We start from the raw sequence: 16,609 nt of genomic DNA on the forward strand, positions 1-16,609 counted from the left end.
TTAATCAGTAAAATTGCAATGGTGAAAAACTGTTTAACGGTCTAACTCCACATTTCAGTACTTCACAGTTCACAGACTTTGTAATATGTTTTAGCAATACGTAACATTTATAATGTGTTTAGAACTTTTTTTGTAGAATTGACTTTACAGGGACTTTAACGAAGTGTGATTGCGTAAAGCTACGTCACACGAAGGCTCACTATTGGCCGATGCTGGTCATGTGTGTGATGCGTGTGACGTACAATAACAGAAGCTTACGCTATTAAACTAGTAACCTGACTCGAGGCAGAGGGAGAAATAAACGAATAGTTGAAATAAAGTCGTTATTTTTGTTTGTTTTTGCGCACAAAAGTGTTCTCGCCGTTTGATAAACTTAAGATTGAGCCACTGTAGTCACTTGGACTATTTTAACGATGTCTTTAATGACTTTTCAATGCCAGCAAGAGTCATTCCCTCAAGAAGCCTATGGACTAGTATACAGGAGCGATCTTAATATCTTAAATATCTTAATTTGTGTTGCGAAGATGAACGAAGGTCTGGGTTGGAACAGTAAATGAGTAAATACTGACAGAATTTTCATTTTTGGGTGAACTAACCGTTTAAATGTAGTAATATTAAAGGGATAGTTTTACCAAAAAATGAAAATTCTGGCATTAATTACTAACCCTTGCATCATTTCAAACACATAAGACTTTCTTACATCTTCAAAAAACAAATGAAGATCTATTTGATGAAATCTGAGAGCTTTCTGTCCCTCCATTGACCGGCTACGCAACTACCACTTTCAAGCCCCAGAAAGGTAGTAAAGACGTTTGTTAAAGTAATCCATGCGACTCCTGTCACTTTGTTAGGGCAAAAAATATGAATCTCAAACACTACATCTTGACTCCATCAAAAATATAATTTTGAACAGGTTTGAAACAAAGTGAGGGTGAGTGATTAATGACAGAAATTTCATTTCGGGGTGAATTAACCCTTTAACAATCTTAATTAAAATGCAAAAAAAAAGGGTACAAAATTACACCGAGATCATGTTTTTTTTTTTTTTTTTTGTATGAATTTTTATTACAATTGAAGTATCAGTGGTACACATACAGGTATTTTCCTGGACAAACCGAGGTCCGAAAGGTTGAGAACAAGTACCAGTCTCACACTGCAAACACAGGAAGACAGCCGTGTTTCTGGGCTGACTGTTACACACACTATTTATAGACTCAATCTGTGATCTCTCAACACACAAGGAGGGAAACTTTCTAAGGAAGTACAAAAATATACGTCTATAAAAAAAAACGTAATGTGACATTGTGAATGAAGACCAACGTTGGGTGATTGTGATACAAAGTTGGACGTCTGAGACAATCACAGCACTCTAGGCAACAAACGGTACATTCAGAAATGTAGACATCGTATATATTATTTAGAATAACACAGTCGTTTCATTCAAGTTCAGTAAATCCAACATGACGAATGTGGATCTTTGGCTGACTTCACCAGAAATGAATTGCCGATTTTGTCATCCCATCACACACACTATGACGATACAGAGATGCCTTCACACACAAACGTAGTCTAGTGGGCTCTGTATTGTTGCATTAAATGATTGCAAAACAACTTTAAGATTACATCAAGAGAGTGCAAATAAGGCATAATGCATCACACATTCAAATGATAGCAGCATCAAATAAAAAAATGAACGCAATCAACAACGTACAACAGAAAACGGTTATCTGCTCGTACAGTACATGACTAGGTGTGATGATACACCTGGAAGATATTTATCCGTATATTATAATTCATGTACACAACTTCAACTGAAACATGATGCATTTAATAAGTGTCTAGTTTAACTGGAGGAGCGCAACACACATTTCAGTGCGCCATTGGAGTAATTGTACATGGGTTCATTTGATGCCAAAGAAATGTAAAGATTTCAGGCATACCACGTGCTTACAGGCAACAATGCAAAGTGTATGATACATAAGGATAATTATATACCCGTTTGATGATGATGATGATATTAATTCATATTTGGACACCACATTACTATTTGATTATCTGTGTAAATGCATATAGAACATCCACTTATATCACTACAGAAACTGCGGGTCAATCTTTACATGTCCATGTTACTGTGTGTTCACATTCTGATCATAACGGACAACGTGTATTTATGTGTAATTATTTGGTGGAGCTGCTGAGTTTGAGTTTGATTTCGCTGGGATTTTGATTGACAGGCGATCTGACCAATCATAACACTGAATCATTGATGGATTTGAGCTTGAAAAATTGTATTTGATGCAACATACCTTCTGATGTTTATTTGCTGCTATAACAAGAAGTAAATAGGAAGAGATGATCGTTTTACCTTAAAGAGTTACAAAACGGTATTTATTATATGAATTACACTGTAAAAATGAATATGCTTTATCTAATCAATAGAATTATGGCAACAGATTACAAGCAATATTATTAATTAAATTGAACAAATTAGAATTGAGTAATAATTAATCAAATTTTATTTTATTCCTTAAAAGTTAACCATTTAAAACGAGTAAAGTTCACACCAAAAATTGTAACAAAAATATCTCACTAATAGACAGACGTCAAAGATTAATTAAGAACTATTTATTTTATATGGCCAACATTGAAGACACCTGATGTTAACAAGCAGAATCACTGAAGCAGAAAACCGTCATTTTAAAACAAACACTGATCACCATAATGGTGACTTAAATTTATGTTTTTTTGGTTGTTGTTGTTGTTGTAAGTTTTACTCATTTTACATGGTTACCTTTTAAGGAATTAATTTGATTAAATATTACTCGATTCTAATTTGTTAAAATTTAATTAATAATATTTCTTGTAATCTGTTGCCACAATTTTTTTGATTAGATAAAGCATATTCATATTAACAGTGTAATTCATATAATAAATACCGTTTTTAACAGTGTACTGTCCTAAAGTGGAAAACGATTTGTCAATTTGTGTTGTTGCACTCAGACTTTTTCTGTGATGAAAATGTGTGTTCTTCATAAGGCGTTTCTGTAGTTTTACTGATTTTAAATCACTGCATGTACTGGATATTATTATTTTGCTATAACTATTGTATTGTTTGCCTCAGTATTTCATCATTTTTGTAAGTGTTATCAGATTTTATAAATGATCAGAGATTGTAGTTTTACTGTGACTCCACTACTGTGGTTATTTGTATAGGAATCCTGCATATCTGGCATTCAAACAGCAACTACAGTTGTACATCCATCCTTCCATCTTCTACTGCTGCTTTATAGGGCCACAAAGGATTGTTGGTACATGTCCCAGCATGCCTCACAACCCTAGACAACTATAATGCACTGCCCAGTTCAGTTAATTGTACAGTACAGTGTGTTGTAAACCACTATATAGTTAGTTTTACAACTTGAAGGGAGAATGAGCCGCAACAAGGTGATGGAAAAAAAATGAGATGGGAAGAAAATGTATATTTCTAAAATTAATAATTTTATTAATTAATTTAATTAATTGTGCACTGAAATATGGTTGTATGCATATATTGTCATACCTAAAGCATGTGCACCACTGATAAGTGATGCTCTCATAAAGCGGCCTCTCTAACAGCTTGCGAGAACCAAATTAACCAAATTTTTCATAGCTTATTGCACTTAAATGGGCAAATACATGCAACATTATGTCCAAATGCCAGTCTTGCTGAGTATTGAGGTAAATACATTCAGTTTTGAAAATAAATAGTTGAGAAACAGACATGTTGTGTATCAGTATATTGGATTGGTGCATTCGCTCGGCCTAATAAACCAGCAGCCGTCTGTCATTAATGTTCATCAAAAAACAGATAAAATCACTCACTGGTCTTATTATTTACAATGAAAACTATCCAGTGTAGTTTTACATTTGATAACTTTAATTTCTGTAGTGAATACTGTTAGACCCACCTGAAAAACGTAAAGGGATACTCCACTTTTTTTTGGAAATAATGGTGTAATGATATGACGCAGCGCCTGAAAATAGGCTAATACCGAGGTGGGGACTGTTTTCATATCATTACGCCTGCTGCACTCATGGTACGGCAGTAAAGTTTCTTGATTATTACGCAGGAATGAGAGTATAGTTCCTAGAAAATCGCAACGTTACATTTTCCGTCGATCTTAAGACCTGTTCACACTGGGACGAATTTCGACGTTTAACGCCTTGTGACTAAACAAAGGGCGCCAATGTGAGTGTGCACACCAACGCGCAAAACACCACGAGTAAAAGCGTCATTTTTTTTAAAACGCCTCTGGTTTGTTATTTTAGTTTGACGCGCTGCGTCAAAAACTATCCAATTTTGCTCACGTGTTTGGAGCTTGTGAAGTTACAGTAAAACACAACTTGGGGGCGCTCAAACACAAAACGGTCTTTCCGAGCACACATATGCAACAGCGAAGAAGATATACGCCAAGTAGCGTCGCCGTCTACACAGCCAGGAAGAAATAAGACGAGGAAGATGCGAGGCAAGATGAATGTAGAGCTGCTGTTCTCGTTTGTGTTTGAACATAAAGAGCTATATGACAAACACGACAGCGACAACAAACATCTTGATAAAAGAAAACTGATATGGAGTGGTATTGCAGAGCAAATTGGCGCCATCTAATGTCAGGGAATGAATTTGCATGTTCACTCGGCTCATCGTCAGCGAAAATCGCTTGGGTGTGAACACAAAAAACGCGTTGAAAAACGCTGGCGAATAACGTGCGCTGATATTCGTCCCGGTGTGTACGGGCCTTTAGTGCACGATGTAACTACAAAAGAGTCAAGTTTTAAATAGGAAAAATATCAAAACTCTTTGGTCATTTTTTTTTTTTTTGAGAAATGCTAATGGTCTTGTCTACTTCAATGATGTATGCTAAGCTATGCTAAAAATGGCACCGCCAGAACCGGAGATCGGCTGAATGGATTCGAAAACGGTAAAACTCAACAGTTTAAAAGCCATTGCACACCGAGTCCGAAATTCGCATCCGAAATTTTCGCACGATAAAAAAAAAATTCGACCTCACGTTATGTCAGTCACGCTTGCACACCGCCTCCGAAACTTTCGTCCGTCATAAAATTAATCGGATCGGGTTCGATTTTCTGCGTTTTTCGCATCCAGAGCCAGCATTTTGAGAGGTCTTTTGACAATTCAGGGCCGGGGGGAGCTCGTCCTCAAATCATTGCACATATGCGCCGTGCTTTCAGTTTTCAATTCGATCAAGTGTTTATGTTCTCTTCTCTATATTGGATTATGAAATTAATAAACCTCCCCTTTCAATCAGATTGAAATTTAGGATCGAATAAGGTGTGATTGAGCAGCCTATTCGATAACTAATGTATTATTTGGGCACAATATACACAATAACAGCCTAGCTGTTCTGTCTGCCCAGCGCTTCCAACGGGCCGCGCGCGGGTGTGTGTTTGTCCGTGTGTGTGTGTCCATACCTGGTCCATTTCAGACACACTGCCAGTCTCCGTTCAGAATCGATTGGTTCACGGAAATTGGTGGTCTTGTTTTTAATATGTGGCTCCAGAATCGCTAGCAAAGCATCGAACTGTCCCACTGACATTCTGAGGTAAATTTTGAATCGCTCAGGATAAATTCGCAACTCCTTGATCAGGAACTCTCTTTCCTCTCGGCGCAATTTCAGGATTGGATGGACGTAATATTTTCTCTTTCTTCCATTTTCAATAAGAGAGAGGGCAAAAATCATCCTCACTGCTTGACGAATCCATTTGGTATTTTTGCGTTTTTTCCCGCAAAGGTTTAAGAAATACGCAACGGACTCGGTGTGTAAGGTTTCTATGCGTGACGAATTTTTAAGCTGACGAACACGAAAATACGCATACGAATATTTCGTGCTCGGTGTGCAATGGCCTTAACTCTGGGGGAGTGGTAAAATGAGCGTATTTTCACAAAAAAAGAGTGGAGTATCCCTTTAAAGCTGTTTTTATTTAATTTATCTCTAATGTATTTACTTGTGCTATCGTTTGCAATTTGTTAATTTTTTCTTATGTTATTACTGGCTGTTTACTTTGTAAATATAGTTCAACGATTCAAATAAACGACTTCTTATGCTGTGTTAAGTTGTTAAAACTGATACAATTGGCTTTATGCCCAGCTGCACTACTTCCTGAACTTCAGCCAGCTCCTTGTTTCCTGTCTGCCATTATTGGCCAAATTGATTAATTCAGGTGTGTCTGATTATTGTTGCCATGACTACTGAGGTCAGGTACACCTGAATTAATCAATTTGGCCAATAATGGCAGACAGGAAACAAGGAGCTGGCTGAAGTTCAGGAAGTAGTGCAGCTGGGCATAAAGCCCATTATCTGTATTATGCCAGTTTAGTCTCGAAAATGGTATCGAATATCTATATTTTTCATGGTATCGTATCGAAGTTGGAAATTCCACAGACAGCGACATAGTGTCGCATCTGGTACACGTCGAATCCACATGTCTGGGCCGACACTACGTTGCTTTCTGGGTCCAGTATCGTTACAACACTAATTTCTAACAACTAAAGTTTTTCTAAAGCTAATTTTCTCTGGTGGGAACACAAAATTTTTGCAAGCGAACTTTCTTGTGGGAATGAAAAAGCTTTGAAATGAAATTTTCCTCCCATCTCATTTTGTTTTTACCCTCATCACGTCACTTTATGGGCTCCATAAGTAAGCTACTGTTGATGTTACACAAAATCATTCAATTTACTGAAGGGATTAATCACAGTAACATTACCGTACGTGTATCGTGAAGTGCTACTAAATTCCCCAAATGAGAAACATGGATTACAAAACGTGGATTCTACGTGCTTTAAAGATGTGTCATTACCGCGACTGCTACACGTCGCTGGGCGTCCGTGGTCGCATGGGGAATCTGTAAGGCATGCATCCACAACAAGCAATCCTCAAAGACCTGAGTATTTCAGGGTTCCTGAAGGCATAAATCATGGGGTTGATGATGGAGTGGCAGATTGCTGGAAGAGCCGTGGCGTAGGTGTAGATCACAGGCGATCGAGTGTCCGCCACCAGCGAGTACATGGCAAGAGGGATCCAACAGAACGCAAAGGTTCCCAAAATGGTGGTCAAGGTCGAGACGCCTTTCGTGGTGGAGGTCGAGTGCGAAGCGCTCATGAATTGACGCTGTACTGCGATTTGCTGAGCGTGCCGGAACGCGATCTTGCAGATCTGAAGGTACAACTGCAGAATCAGAGCGAATATCAGGAGGAAGGACACGGCGAGCGCCGCGGCGTTGCTTTTGTTGACCGGTCGACAGATGCTACACGTGCTTTCGTCGTCCAAACAGTTCCAGCCCAGGACCGGGAGCGACCCCAGCAAAGTGCTGACGACCCACAACAGGACCAGCGTGACGTAGGTGAACGTCACCGTGCTCTCGGTGTGGTACGACAGCGCGTTGTACAGCGACAGGTAGCGGTCCACGGTGATAGCCAGGATGTTGAGCACCGAGGCCGAGAAGGCGGTGATGAGGAGCCCGGCTGACAGTAGCGTCACCACTTCCGAATCAATTATGTAGGTCACGACGAAATTGAGGATTAGGCTCAGGCCGGCCAGGAGGTCTGCGAACGCCAGACTCCCGATGAGGACGAACATGGGAGCTCTTAAAGTGGGCGTGTAGGAGATCAGAGCGATCACAACCGCGTTCTCACACGACATGAGCGTTCCCGTCACGCACAGGAGGACGTCCCACGGGTTGAGGACCACGGGAACCGGCTCCAGGTCCCAGGATGGGACGGGCGACGTGTTCCTTCCCTCCAGCACATCCCAGTCGAACAGAGACGCGTTCAGGAGGAGGTTACTCATAGCTACTGCAGGAGGGCGAATCACTGCAAATCAGACAGAGTCACACGTTAGATCAGACACGCTGTTACGGAAACCATTAGGCAGGGGCGTAGAACTGAGGGCGAATCACTGTTTATCCTTAATTTAACCAGGAGAATCACGTTAAGATACTGCTATCTCTTCGTCCAGAGAGACCTGGTACCAATAACACAATTTACACATTATAAAATTCAAGAAATAATAGCAAAATTGCAAGTGTCCTCCTGACACATAAAGATCAGAGCTCAGGTCTGCAGGAAACACTTGGCAACGCTGTCACTGAAACCATTAGCTGGTGGTTTTAATGGTTAACGCTGACGGTTTGTAATGGTGTGTTTAGTGGAAACCATTAGAACTTGTGCATTAACCTTATTTGAGATGAATCATGTCTTCAGCTCAAATTGAATTTGATTCATTATTGATCAATGTAACTGTTATCTGTTTATTATTGTGAAACTGCGTTAAGGAAGCGCTACAGCAATGAATGTGACTTGATTTACCTTGACTAAAAAAATACCCCAGACTCCACAACTGATCTGACACAGATTTCTTCAAAAGAGGCAGAGGGGGAGCTATTTTTAGCCCTCTGCATGTCAAATAAGAGGCTGTGCTTAACTGAGGCATTTCTACCGCTTCTGAGCTGCTAATCAAGCTGAAGTGAGGATATCATACACACTGTTGTATAAAACACAATATGTCACAAACAAAGACTGGCACTGACCACTGAGCGCGCGCGTGTCTCCATCCCTCGTCCGTCCAGTGAAGATGAAGAATAGATGAAAGCGTCCCGTGACACGCGCATCTTTGTGGGATTGAGGGTGAATTGGGCTTCTGTTGTTCTTGTTGTTGTTGTTTATTGATCGTTGATCCTCGGTGTGTTGTTACCTGGGCAGCGCTCGCTCAGCCTTGGCTTGTCATTCTGATCAGAAGCGTTGGCAGTTCACAGACGAGCGCCTGCTTGTTCGCATCTGATTGGTCGCTGAGATGACTCGCGCGGCTGACGTCAATGGCTTGTGGTACAGGAGAACAGACTTTTCTTTCTCATTCACAACAACACACACCTACACTGCGAACGCGACGCGAGGCGGAAACGATCGCGACGCGATGAATTCATTTTGAATTCCAGACGGTCAGACCAGTCCAAAACTTCAGTGGAAGAAACTATGAAACATTCACACATAGGCGAGATAACGAGTTTTCTGTTTAAATAGGCTATCATTTACTATGTAATTTATTCCTGTGATCAAAGCTGAATTTTTTCATTATTACTACTCCAGTCTTCGGTGTCACATGATGATCCTTCATAAAATGATAGGAAAACGCTGAGTTTGTGCTCAAATATTATTAGTGCTCAATAATGGTTCTATTATTAATAATAAAACAATGTCAATGTTGAAAACCATTTGTGCGTGCTTAATATTTTTGTGGAAACCGTGATACATTTTTGTCTGGATTCTAAAAGAACAGCATTCAGGGTTTCCACAAAAATAAACAAAACAAAAAAACTGTTTTCAACATTGCTAATAGTATTATTAAATGTTTACTGAGCATTAGCATAAAATAATCATATTAGAGTGATTTCTGTAGGATCATGTGACATTGAAGACTGGAGTAATGATGATGAAAATTCAGCTTTGATCACAGGAATAAATTACATTTTACTATATATTCACATAAAAACAGTTATTTTAAACAGTAACAATATTTCACATTATTACTGTTTTACTGTATTTTTAGCAAGTAAATTACAAGAAACATTACAAATCTTAATGTTTCCAAATATACTGATACTTTTTTATTGCAAAAACACAGTACAAATCACATCTCACAAAACGTAACAAAATATACATTACAATATACAAAAATATAACATCTAAACAAATACAAAACAGTTTCGTCAGGGGAAGCCATTACAAAGGAAAAAAAGGACCATATGTTGACAGTTTTAATTGCCTTTTGTTGTTGAAGCCAGAAATCAGCTTAATATGTACAACTTCGTTGAAAAAAAAAGTACAAAATTGGGTTTTTTAGCACTGAATTTACATTTATGAATATGAAATTTCGCCAAAATAATTAACACATTTATAATGAAGTACGTCTTTTCTTTACTATGACTTCTATAAAAGCACAAAACAACATTCTTCCAAAATAAAGCAAAGTCTTTATAAATATATGGCCAATGATGAATCTGCTGAGCCAAATATACTGATATTGTAAAGTACTTTTATATCGTCATTTTATAGCGTCAGCGACTTACAAGTCTTCCTATTCGCTCTTGACACTTGCATTATTTTAGTAAGATCAAATCCTCCATCATACTAAATTATCCCAAATTTAGTCTTATTCTCTAAATCGAGAATTACCATACAGACAAATTCAATAACACATATTCAGAAGAGACATCCATCCATACACCAACTATGAAGTTCCAACAATTAATGCGAATAACCACAAAAAAAAAAAAAAAAAAAAAAACATTTAGCTTGACAACCTCTTGTCTATAAACCCCAGCAATGCGAACAGATGTTTGTTCTGAAGTGCGCATGCGCGGGTGCTGGCCATGGTGCTGGTGCAGTTCCTGGGCTCTACGGCAGATGGCAGCACTCACACATTCAACTACAACAAGACTCTGGTGTTGGAGAATCTGCAAACGTGACTCTACTTGCATCACCTTCTTTTCTTTTTCTTTTTTCAGCGATATTTAGGATGAATGCCACATTCAACTTTTTTTTAAGACGTCACAATCAACGTAGCCTACAAAGATATGAGTTTAATTCCCAGAGAAAGCACGAATATGAACATGCATTTGCTTCAGATAAACGTGTCCACCAAATACCCGTGTAACACACTTTATCTACATTGTCAGTTTTGTCATACCTTATGGAAAATGAAATATTGCAATTTCAGCTTATCCTTTTCCAACATTTGTTTGATGTATCAGATGAATATTTTAGTATAGGCTACATTATTTTTTGGATAGATTTCACACATCCCAACTATTGGGAGAAGAATTAATCCAGCTGAGTATATCCCACAATTTTAACATGTTAACAACCCATGTTTGTCTAGTGTGCAATGGCCTTTAGACTACTTAAGAGTTTTTTTTTCATGATCTAATTTGAAGACAGCTCTCAGAATAGTTTTAGCATTTAATTTAGCCTACTAGATGCACAGACTGTTAGCATGAATGCACTGTAAAAGATTTGTTATCACAACATTTTTTTCTTTTGTCAAATCAACTTAAATAATTTATTTAGTTGAGATAACTTATTATTTTGAGTTTTTGATGATTAAATTAATCTCCTTCATTGTATTAACTCACTTTTTCCAGTTCAATCAACTTAAAATTTTAAGGCAACCAGGTTACTTACTATTTTAAGTTAAACCAACAATATTTTTTTACAGTGTGGTTGGAGTTGCGATTGACTTCTGAATGAAGATATTGTGCCAAACTCCTGATGTTGTCCTTGATTGTGTTGTGGATGAGCGAGTCCTCTCTCTCCTGGATGAGCACATGGCTGGTTGTGGGTCAAGGCTTGCTGAAGGAGAAGGCCAAGAGAGGGAAGGGCTAGAGCATCACAGTCCCGCCCACAGCCCAAAAGAGCGTTGGTGCCGGTGTTCTGACAATTCATGCTACCCATCGAGATTTGCTACTTACCGGTTATGCGCATGTGCAGACTCCGTTTTTTTTTATTTATTTATTTTTTTTTTTTATAAAAGGTACATTGTTACCTGTTATAATGTATAATTTCCCTTTAAAAATGCTTACTATCATATGAATATTTGTACGGTCAGCCAGCTGAAAAGGAATAACTGAAAGTTTCAGTTACTATGAGGAAAGGTGCTTAAAAGTAAAAACAGTAGTCTACACAGTATACAGTAGCTACTCATAACTTAGAATTGTATTATAATTGTATTTCATACGACTTTAATCGGCATTCTGTGATCAATTCGCGCTACGGTAGCATTTTTCGACAAGGCAGCAAAAATTGGCAGAACACCAAAAGTAAATTTCCCATTCATTTCTCCCATTGACGTGATTTTAGAAAAACTTGCATTTTTCTGGGAGGACTGTAAAGTCTAAGTCATTAAATGAGGATTAATAAGATATAAGACACAACACAGGTGGGGTTACATTAACTAGATCTCCCATAAAGCATGCATGAAACAAATACTAATGCAAGAGACAGTATACAAGACAAAATCATCACACAATGTCCTTGGATGCATGTTCATTTATAGATCAGTTTGAATATTAATGAATGCAGGATAGTCTGGTTTAGGTCTTTCCTATGGCCTTAATCGTGACCACATTATTAACAGCAATAAAACCATCTTATCTGATGGTATCATGGTTCTTGCCCTAGTTGGGATGGGACCATTTTAAAGATTATTTGTTTAATATAACAAATTATGTCTGATTTGTCATTACAGTGTCACATTACATGACTTTATTTCTTACAAGCATCCCCAATGATGCACAGACATCAATACATCAATACCACAGTAATGACACTCAGAAAAAAAGAAGATAAACTCTGAATATTACAAAATAAACTGCTAAAAGTGGACCAAAAATAAGTTCAGCAGCACAGATAACAAAACTATTATAATAATAGTTTTAAATGAAATGAAATAATCTATTCATCCCGCGTTGCATGCTGGGTACCTTCATAGTAAATGCACTGTAGAAATACAGTATGATATTGTTTGTTAGCAGTAATTTTTTTTGTGCTAAATTCGCAGTAAAACCAAGCTTTTTTTACAGTACATTTGTAAAAACTTGACTACAATTGTCAGTAAAGTACTGTAGATTTTACAATACATTTCTGAGAGAAAAATAATGCAATTATTACACTGGAATACTGTAATTTCACACTAACATTTTAACAGTTTAAAGATTGAAGCAGATCAAGACATTTACGATCTGTTGATCCCCTGGATGTTGATATTTTTTTTTTGGTTTATTTTTTTTTTTTAACAGAATAGATTATGACTTTGTGGTAATGCAACAGTTTCATTATCATGAACATGTATGTTTGTTGGGCCATAAATTCACAAAAGCTTTTTAACCTTGCTTTGGTGTTGCCACACCTCGAAATCCTCATGCCAGCCTATAAATAATTTTCTATATCTGCCCCTGAAAACAGGAAGGGTGTTATCATTTCTACATACATCGACTGATTTTGATGAAATGTCAGCTGTATGTCTATTGTGGGTCAAAGTCATGTTTTTTTTCATGCCTTAAAATATCTTGAATGTAACTCGACGCCCCTGCCTCATTTAGTATGTGCGGTTCTTTGAATATGCAAATGAGCCCCGCCTCCACTCACTCACTCAGCTCAGAGATCCACTGGTTGTTGATCTGAAAAAGCAAAAATAAGTGAAATAATTCATAAATAAATACTTTAGGTGTCATAAAGTCAAAGAAAAATAGACTAATTTCAAATTAAACAATAAATAACAAACACCCAAGGAGAAGTTGTGGTGGTTGGGTGTTGTCCTAATTTCACACTGTGTGGTTTCAAGTCCTCTCCAGGTGCTTTCTTGACCTTCGCCGTGACCTCAACCCGATGTTTAAGCAATCTAGAAACCATGTTTCCTGTCACTGTCCGCTTGAGCAAATGTGCTTCCTCTATTGGAAGGGAGTGTCTCCTGCTTCAGTTGTGGGTTTGGTGACAGTTATTAGACACACGATAAGAGGGTGGGCCGTGAAGCACTGAAAACATGCAAAACATTGACAACATTTAGCTTGCACTTTCCTTGTAGCTAGTATGTCTAAAGTGGTTAATAAAAATAAAACATTGCCGCAATTTATTTACTGTGAATTCATGGATTATCATACACTGAAAAAATGGAAACATCTAATGATTTTATTCAAGTAAAAATATTAAAACATCATTAAACCAGCCTATATACATCAGTTTATATCAACAAAATGATTTCATGGAGTAAATCAGGTTGAAATATATGTCTTGAACATTGGGGGACCAAGTTTTATTTATTTATTTATTTATTTATTTATGTACTTATTGTTATTGGGATATTGGCCTTTTTAATTAAATGAATTAAAAGATTAAAAGTGATTTAAGGGAATAAAGAATAATAAAGAAAAGTTCCAGGTTTATTGTAGGCTAGTTGTTTTTAAACTAATTGTTTTATTTATTTACATTCACTCTTATTCATATATCTAATACGTTAAAAACGCAGAATGTTTCATGTTTCTACATAACTCAAGTGTGTAAATAATATATAGCACGTTTCCAATTCAAAACGATGACGTTTTATTGAAAAGTTGAGTAGTTTGCATCACTAGATATAACTGTCGGTCATTGAACATTTCTGGCGTAAAAGTGATCAGATATTAAATGTTTAGCTACATGCATCTTGCCACACACTCTTGTGTGATTAGTGGCGTAGGAACTGTCCCTCTTAATATCCATGAGGTCACGGCCCTGCTTTGAGTTTGATCACTCTCTTGATTCTCAGCATAATATCAGTTTATGTTCATAATGCAACAATATCTGCACAATACAAAAATGCAACAAAATGTGTTGTGTATATTCACCCAAAATAAAAATGACTGTGAGAAAAAATCTAGTTTTTAGAGTTTGTGTCAGACATTATACTACTATATACAGTATAACGTTGAATATAATAATAATGCAATGAGGAAATATTTGTGGTCCTGATAATGCCAGATGTCTGATGTTACCTGTAAAAGTGTCCACATTATTCTAAATATAGTCAGTGACAGAGATCATCATCTACATTAATTCAGTGTTTTCAGCTTCAGAATATTGTTATTCTGGTTCAGTATTGTGATGTGTATCGAATCTTGACATTGACCCCTACTTAAATGTGTTCTTTTTTCTCAAATTATTTTTCCCTTTTATTTATGCTTTGGTTCAAAGCTTAAATGTTGATTTAATATTAATCAAAAATTGTAGATTTCAGACAAAAATATTTATACCATGTCAATGCAAGGTCATGGGTTCGATTCCCAGTGAATGTATGAACTGATTAAAAAATGTATTTTTGCAATGCTTTGGATAAAAGCGTCTGCCGTATGCATAATGTAAAAAGATTATTTCTTATAAAGATCATACATTTCATATTTTTTGTTACTTGATGTAGATTAATATATTTTTTGTGGCTATTTACAAGGAAAATCCATATAAACAGAGTAACACATCCATACATTAGTGAATTTTAGATAAAACTAAAAATATTTTAATATAAATAAAACTAAAAATATTTTTACATGCTATAAATAAAAACATATTCGAAAGATCTTACTTGTGATGTATTTTTAGAATGTGCATAGTAAAAAAAAAAAAGTTTATTAATTCACAATAAAACACTTTACATAAATAACATAAATAACATGGTCGTTTTACTATTTCCAGTATAGGGTGAAATATATTAAAGTGTGAAAGATGTAGGGTACCGGGACATGCTCTGGAGATGTCCAATCCTGGAGGCTTTCTGAAATAATGTCTGACATATCAAATATCTTGATCCAAAATAATATATTAGGCTATAAGAGCAAGTGTGACTATTTTTTTCGGGACCATTTTAATCTATTCGAATCATGTCCATGATTCTTTGTGTTCACATATCACATAGCAAGTGGCAAAACCTTCGTTTCGTAGGCCTACTATTCTAATGAAGTAAAAAAAAAAAAAAAAAATTCATTAGTGAAAGGTATGCAACATGTAATGCTTGCCTTAGGCTACTTCAATCTTGTATGATCATGTGACCCAGGGTGACGAATCTCACTAGATGGCGGGAGAGTTCGAGGTAACGTATAAACAGAATAATTCTCAAGTTGTTTTGTTTGATTACACACATTTATGTCATACATTTCATATGAACTTTGGTAAGAAAAGAATGAACAAGAGACGGCAGGTTTTGTTTTAACCCTCTGGTGCTGTTCCGGTAGTTTTGGAGCGGAAAATTTTACGTTTAGATATTTTTTTTTACTTCCGTGTGGTACAAAACTTGTTAAATGTTTTGGTACTTGCTGTGTGAACACAAAAAAATATGGACGTGATTCGAAAAGGTTGAACTGGCTTGAAAAAAAAAAAAAGTCACACTTTTGCTCTCCTCGCCGTCAAAAATCTTTTAAAATGAGCGCATTGGAAATGTCACTGAAAGATCAGTTTTTGTAGCCTGGCTGCGCCCGCCTACGCACTTCCGCTCAATTTTATTTTCCTAGAGTCTGGTAGAACCAGGCTACAGTTTTTGAGGGATCGACCGCAAATTTGTAACACAACTTAGATTCGTTGCTTAAATATGATAGATTTTCGAGTAAAACGTCTTTTGGAAAATATATATTTCACATAAAACTTAAAAATGGTACTTTTGTGCGTTTTCCATAATCATAAACTTAAACGTCTATAACGTTTTTATTTTCACTCTTTTAACATAAACCCGCTAAAAATACAAAACATTAAATAAAAAAATAACTGAACTAAAATATAGTACATTTGTTTCATTAGAAAATAATAATTATTTGTTTGCTAACATTTGACTTGAAAGGAGTGTGCATAAGAATGTTATGACATAATCATGACGACACATCATTAATATGAATGAGGTTTTATGCTGGTTTATGACAACTGTCATAAAGTGTCATTCGCTCAATTATGACATTTTTAATGCAAATATGGCATTGTTTGAGATGTCTTTATGGCACCTTGACATTACTAAGACAACACAACCTGTCATAAACACGACATAGC

The 16,609-nt window shown here is 36.6% G+C and overlaps 1 protein-coding gene across 1 annotated transcript; it reads right to left on the reverse strand.

Annotated features, from left to right (window-relative positions):
* Nucleotides 1–1,036: 1,036 nt before the first annotated feature.
* Nucleotides 1,037–8,811, reverse strand: gpr185a (G protein-coupled receptor 185 a). The gene is made up of 2 exons (XM_039663513.2): nt 8,584–8,811; nt 1,037–7,867 (listed from the first exon to the last, which is right to left on the reverse strand). The coding sequence occupies exon 2, from the start codon at nt 7,842–7,844 to the stop codon at nt 6,864–6,866; it is 981 nt and encodes a 326-aa protein (XP_039519447.2). The 5' UTR covers nt 7,845–7,867; nt 8,584–8,811; the 3' UTR covers nt 1,037–6,863.
* Nucleotides 8,812–16,609: the final 7,798 nt, after the last annotated feature.

The sequence above is a fragment of the Pimephales promelas genome, chromosome 19, assembly GCF_988280905.1.
Source record: "Pimephales promelas chromosome 19, fPimPro1.hap1.1, whole genome shotgun sequence".
Classification (NCBI taxonomy): domain Eukaryota; kingdom Metazoa; phylum Chordata; class Actinopteri; order Cypriniformes; family Leuciscidae; genus Pimephales; species Pimephales promelas.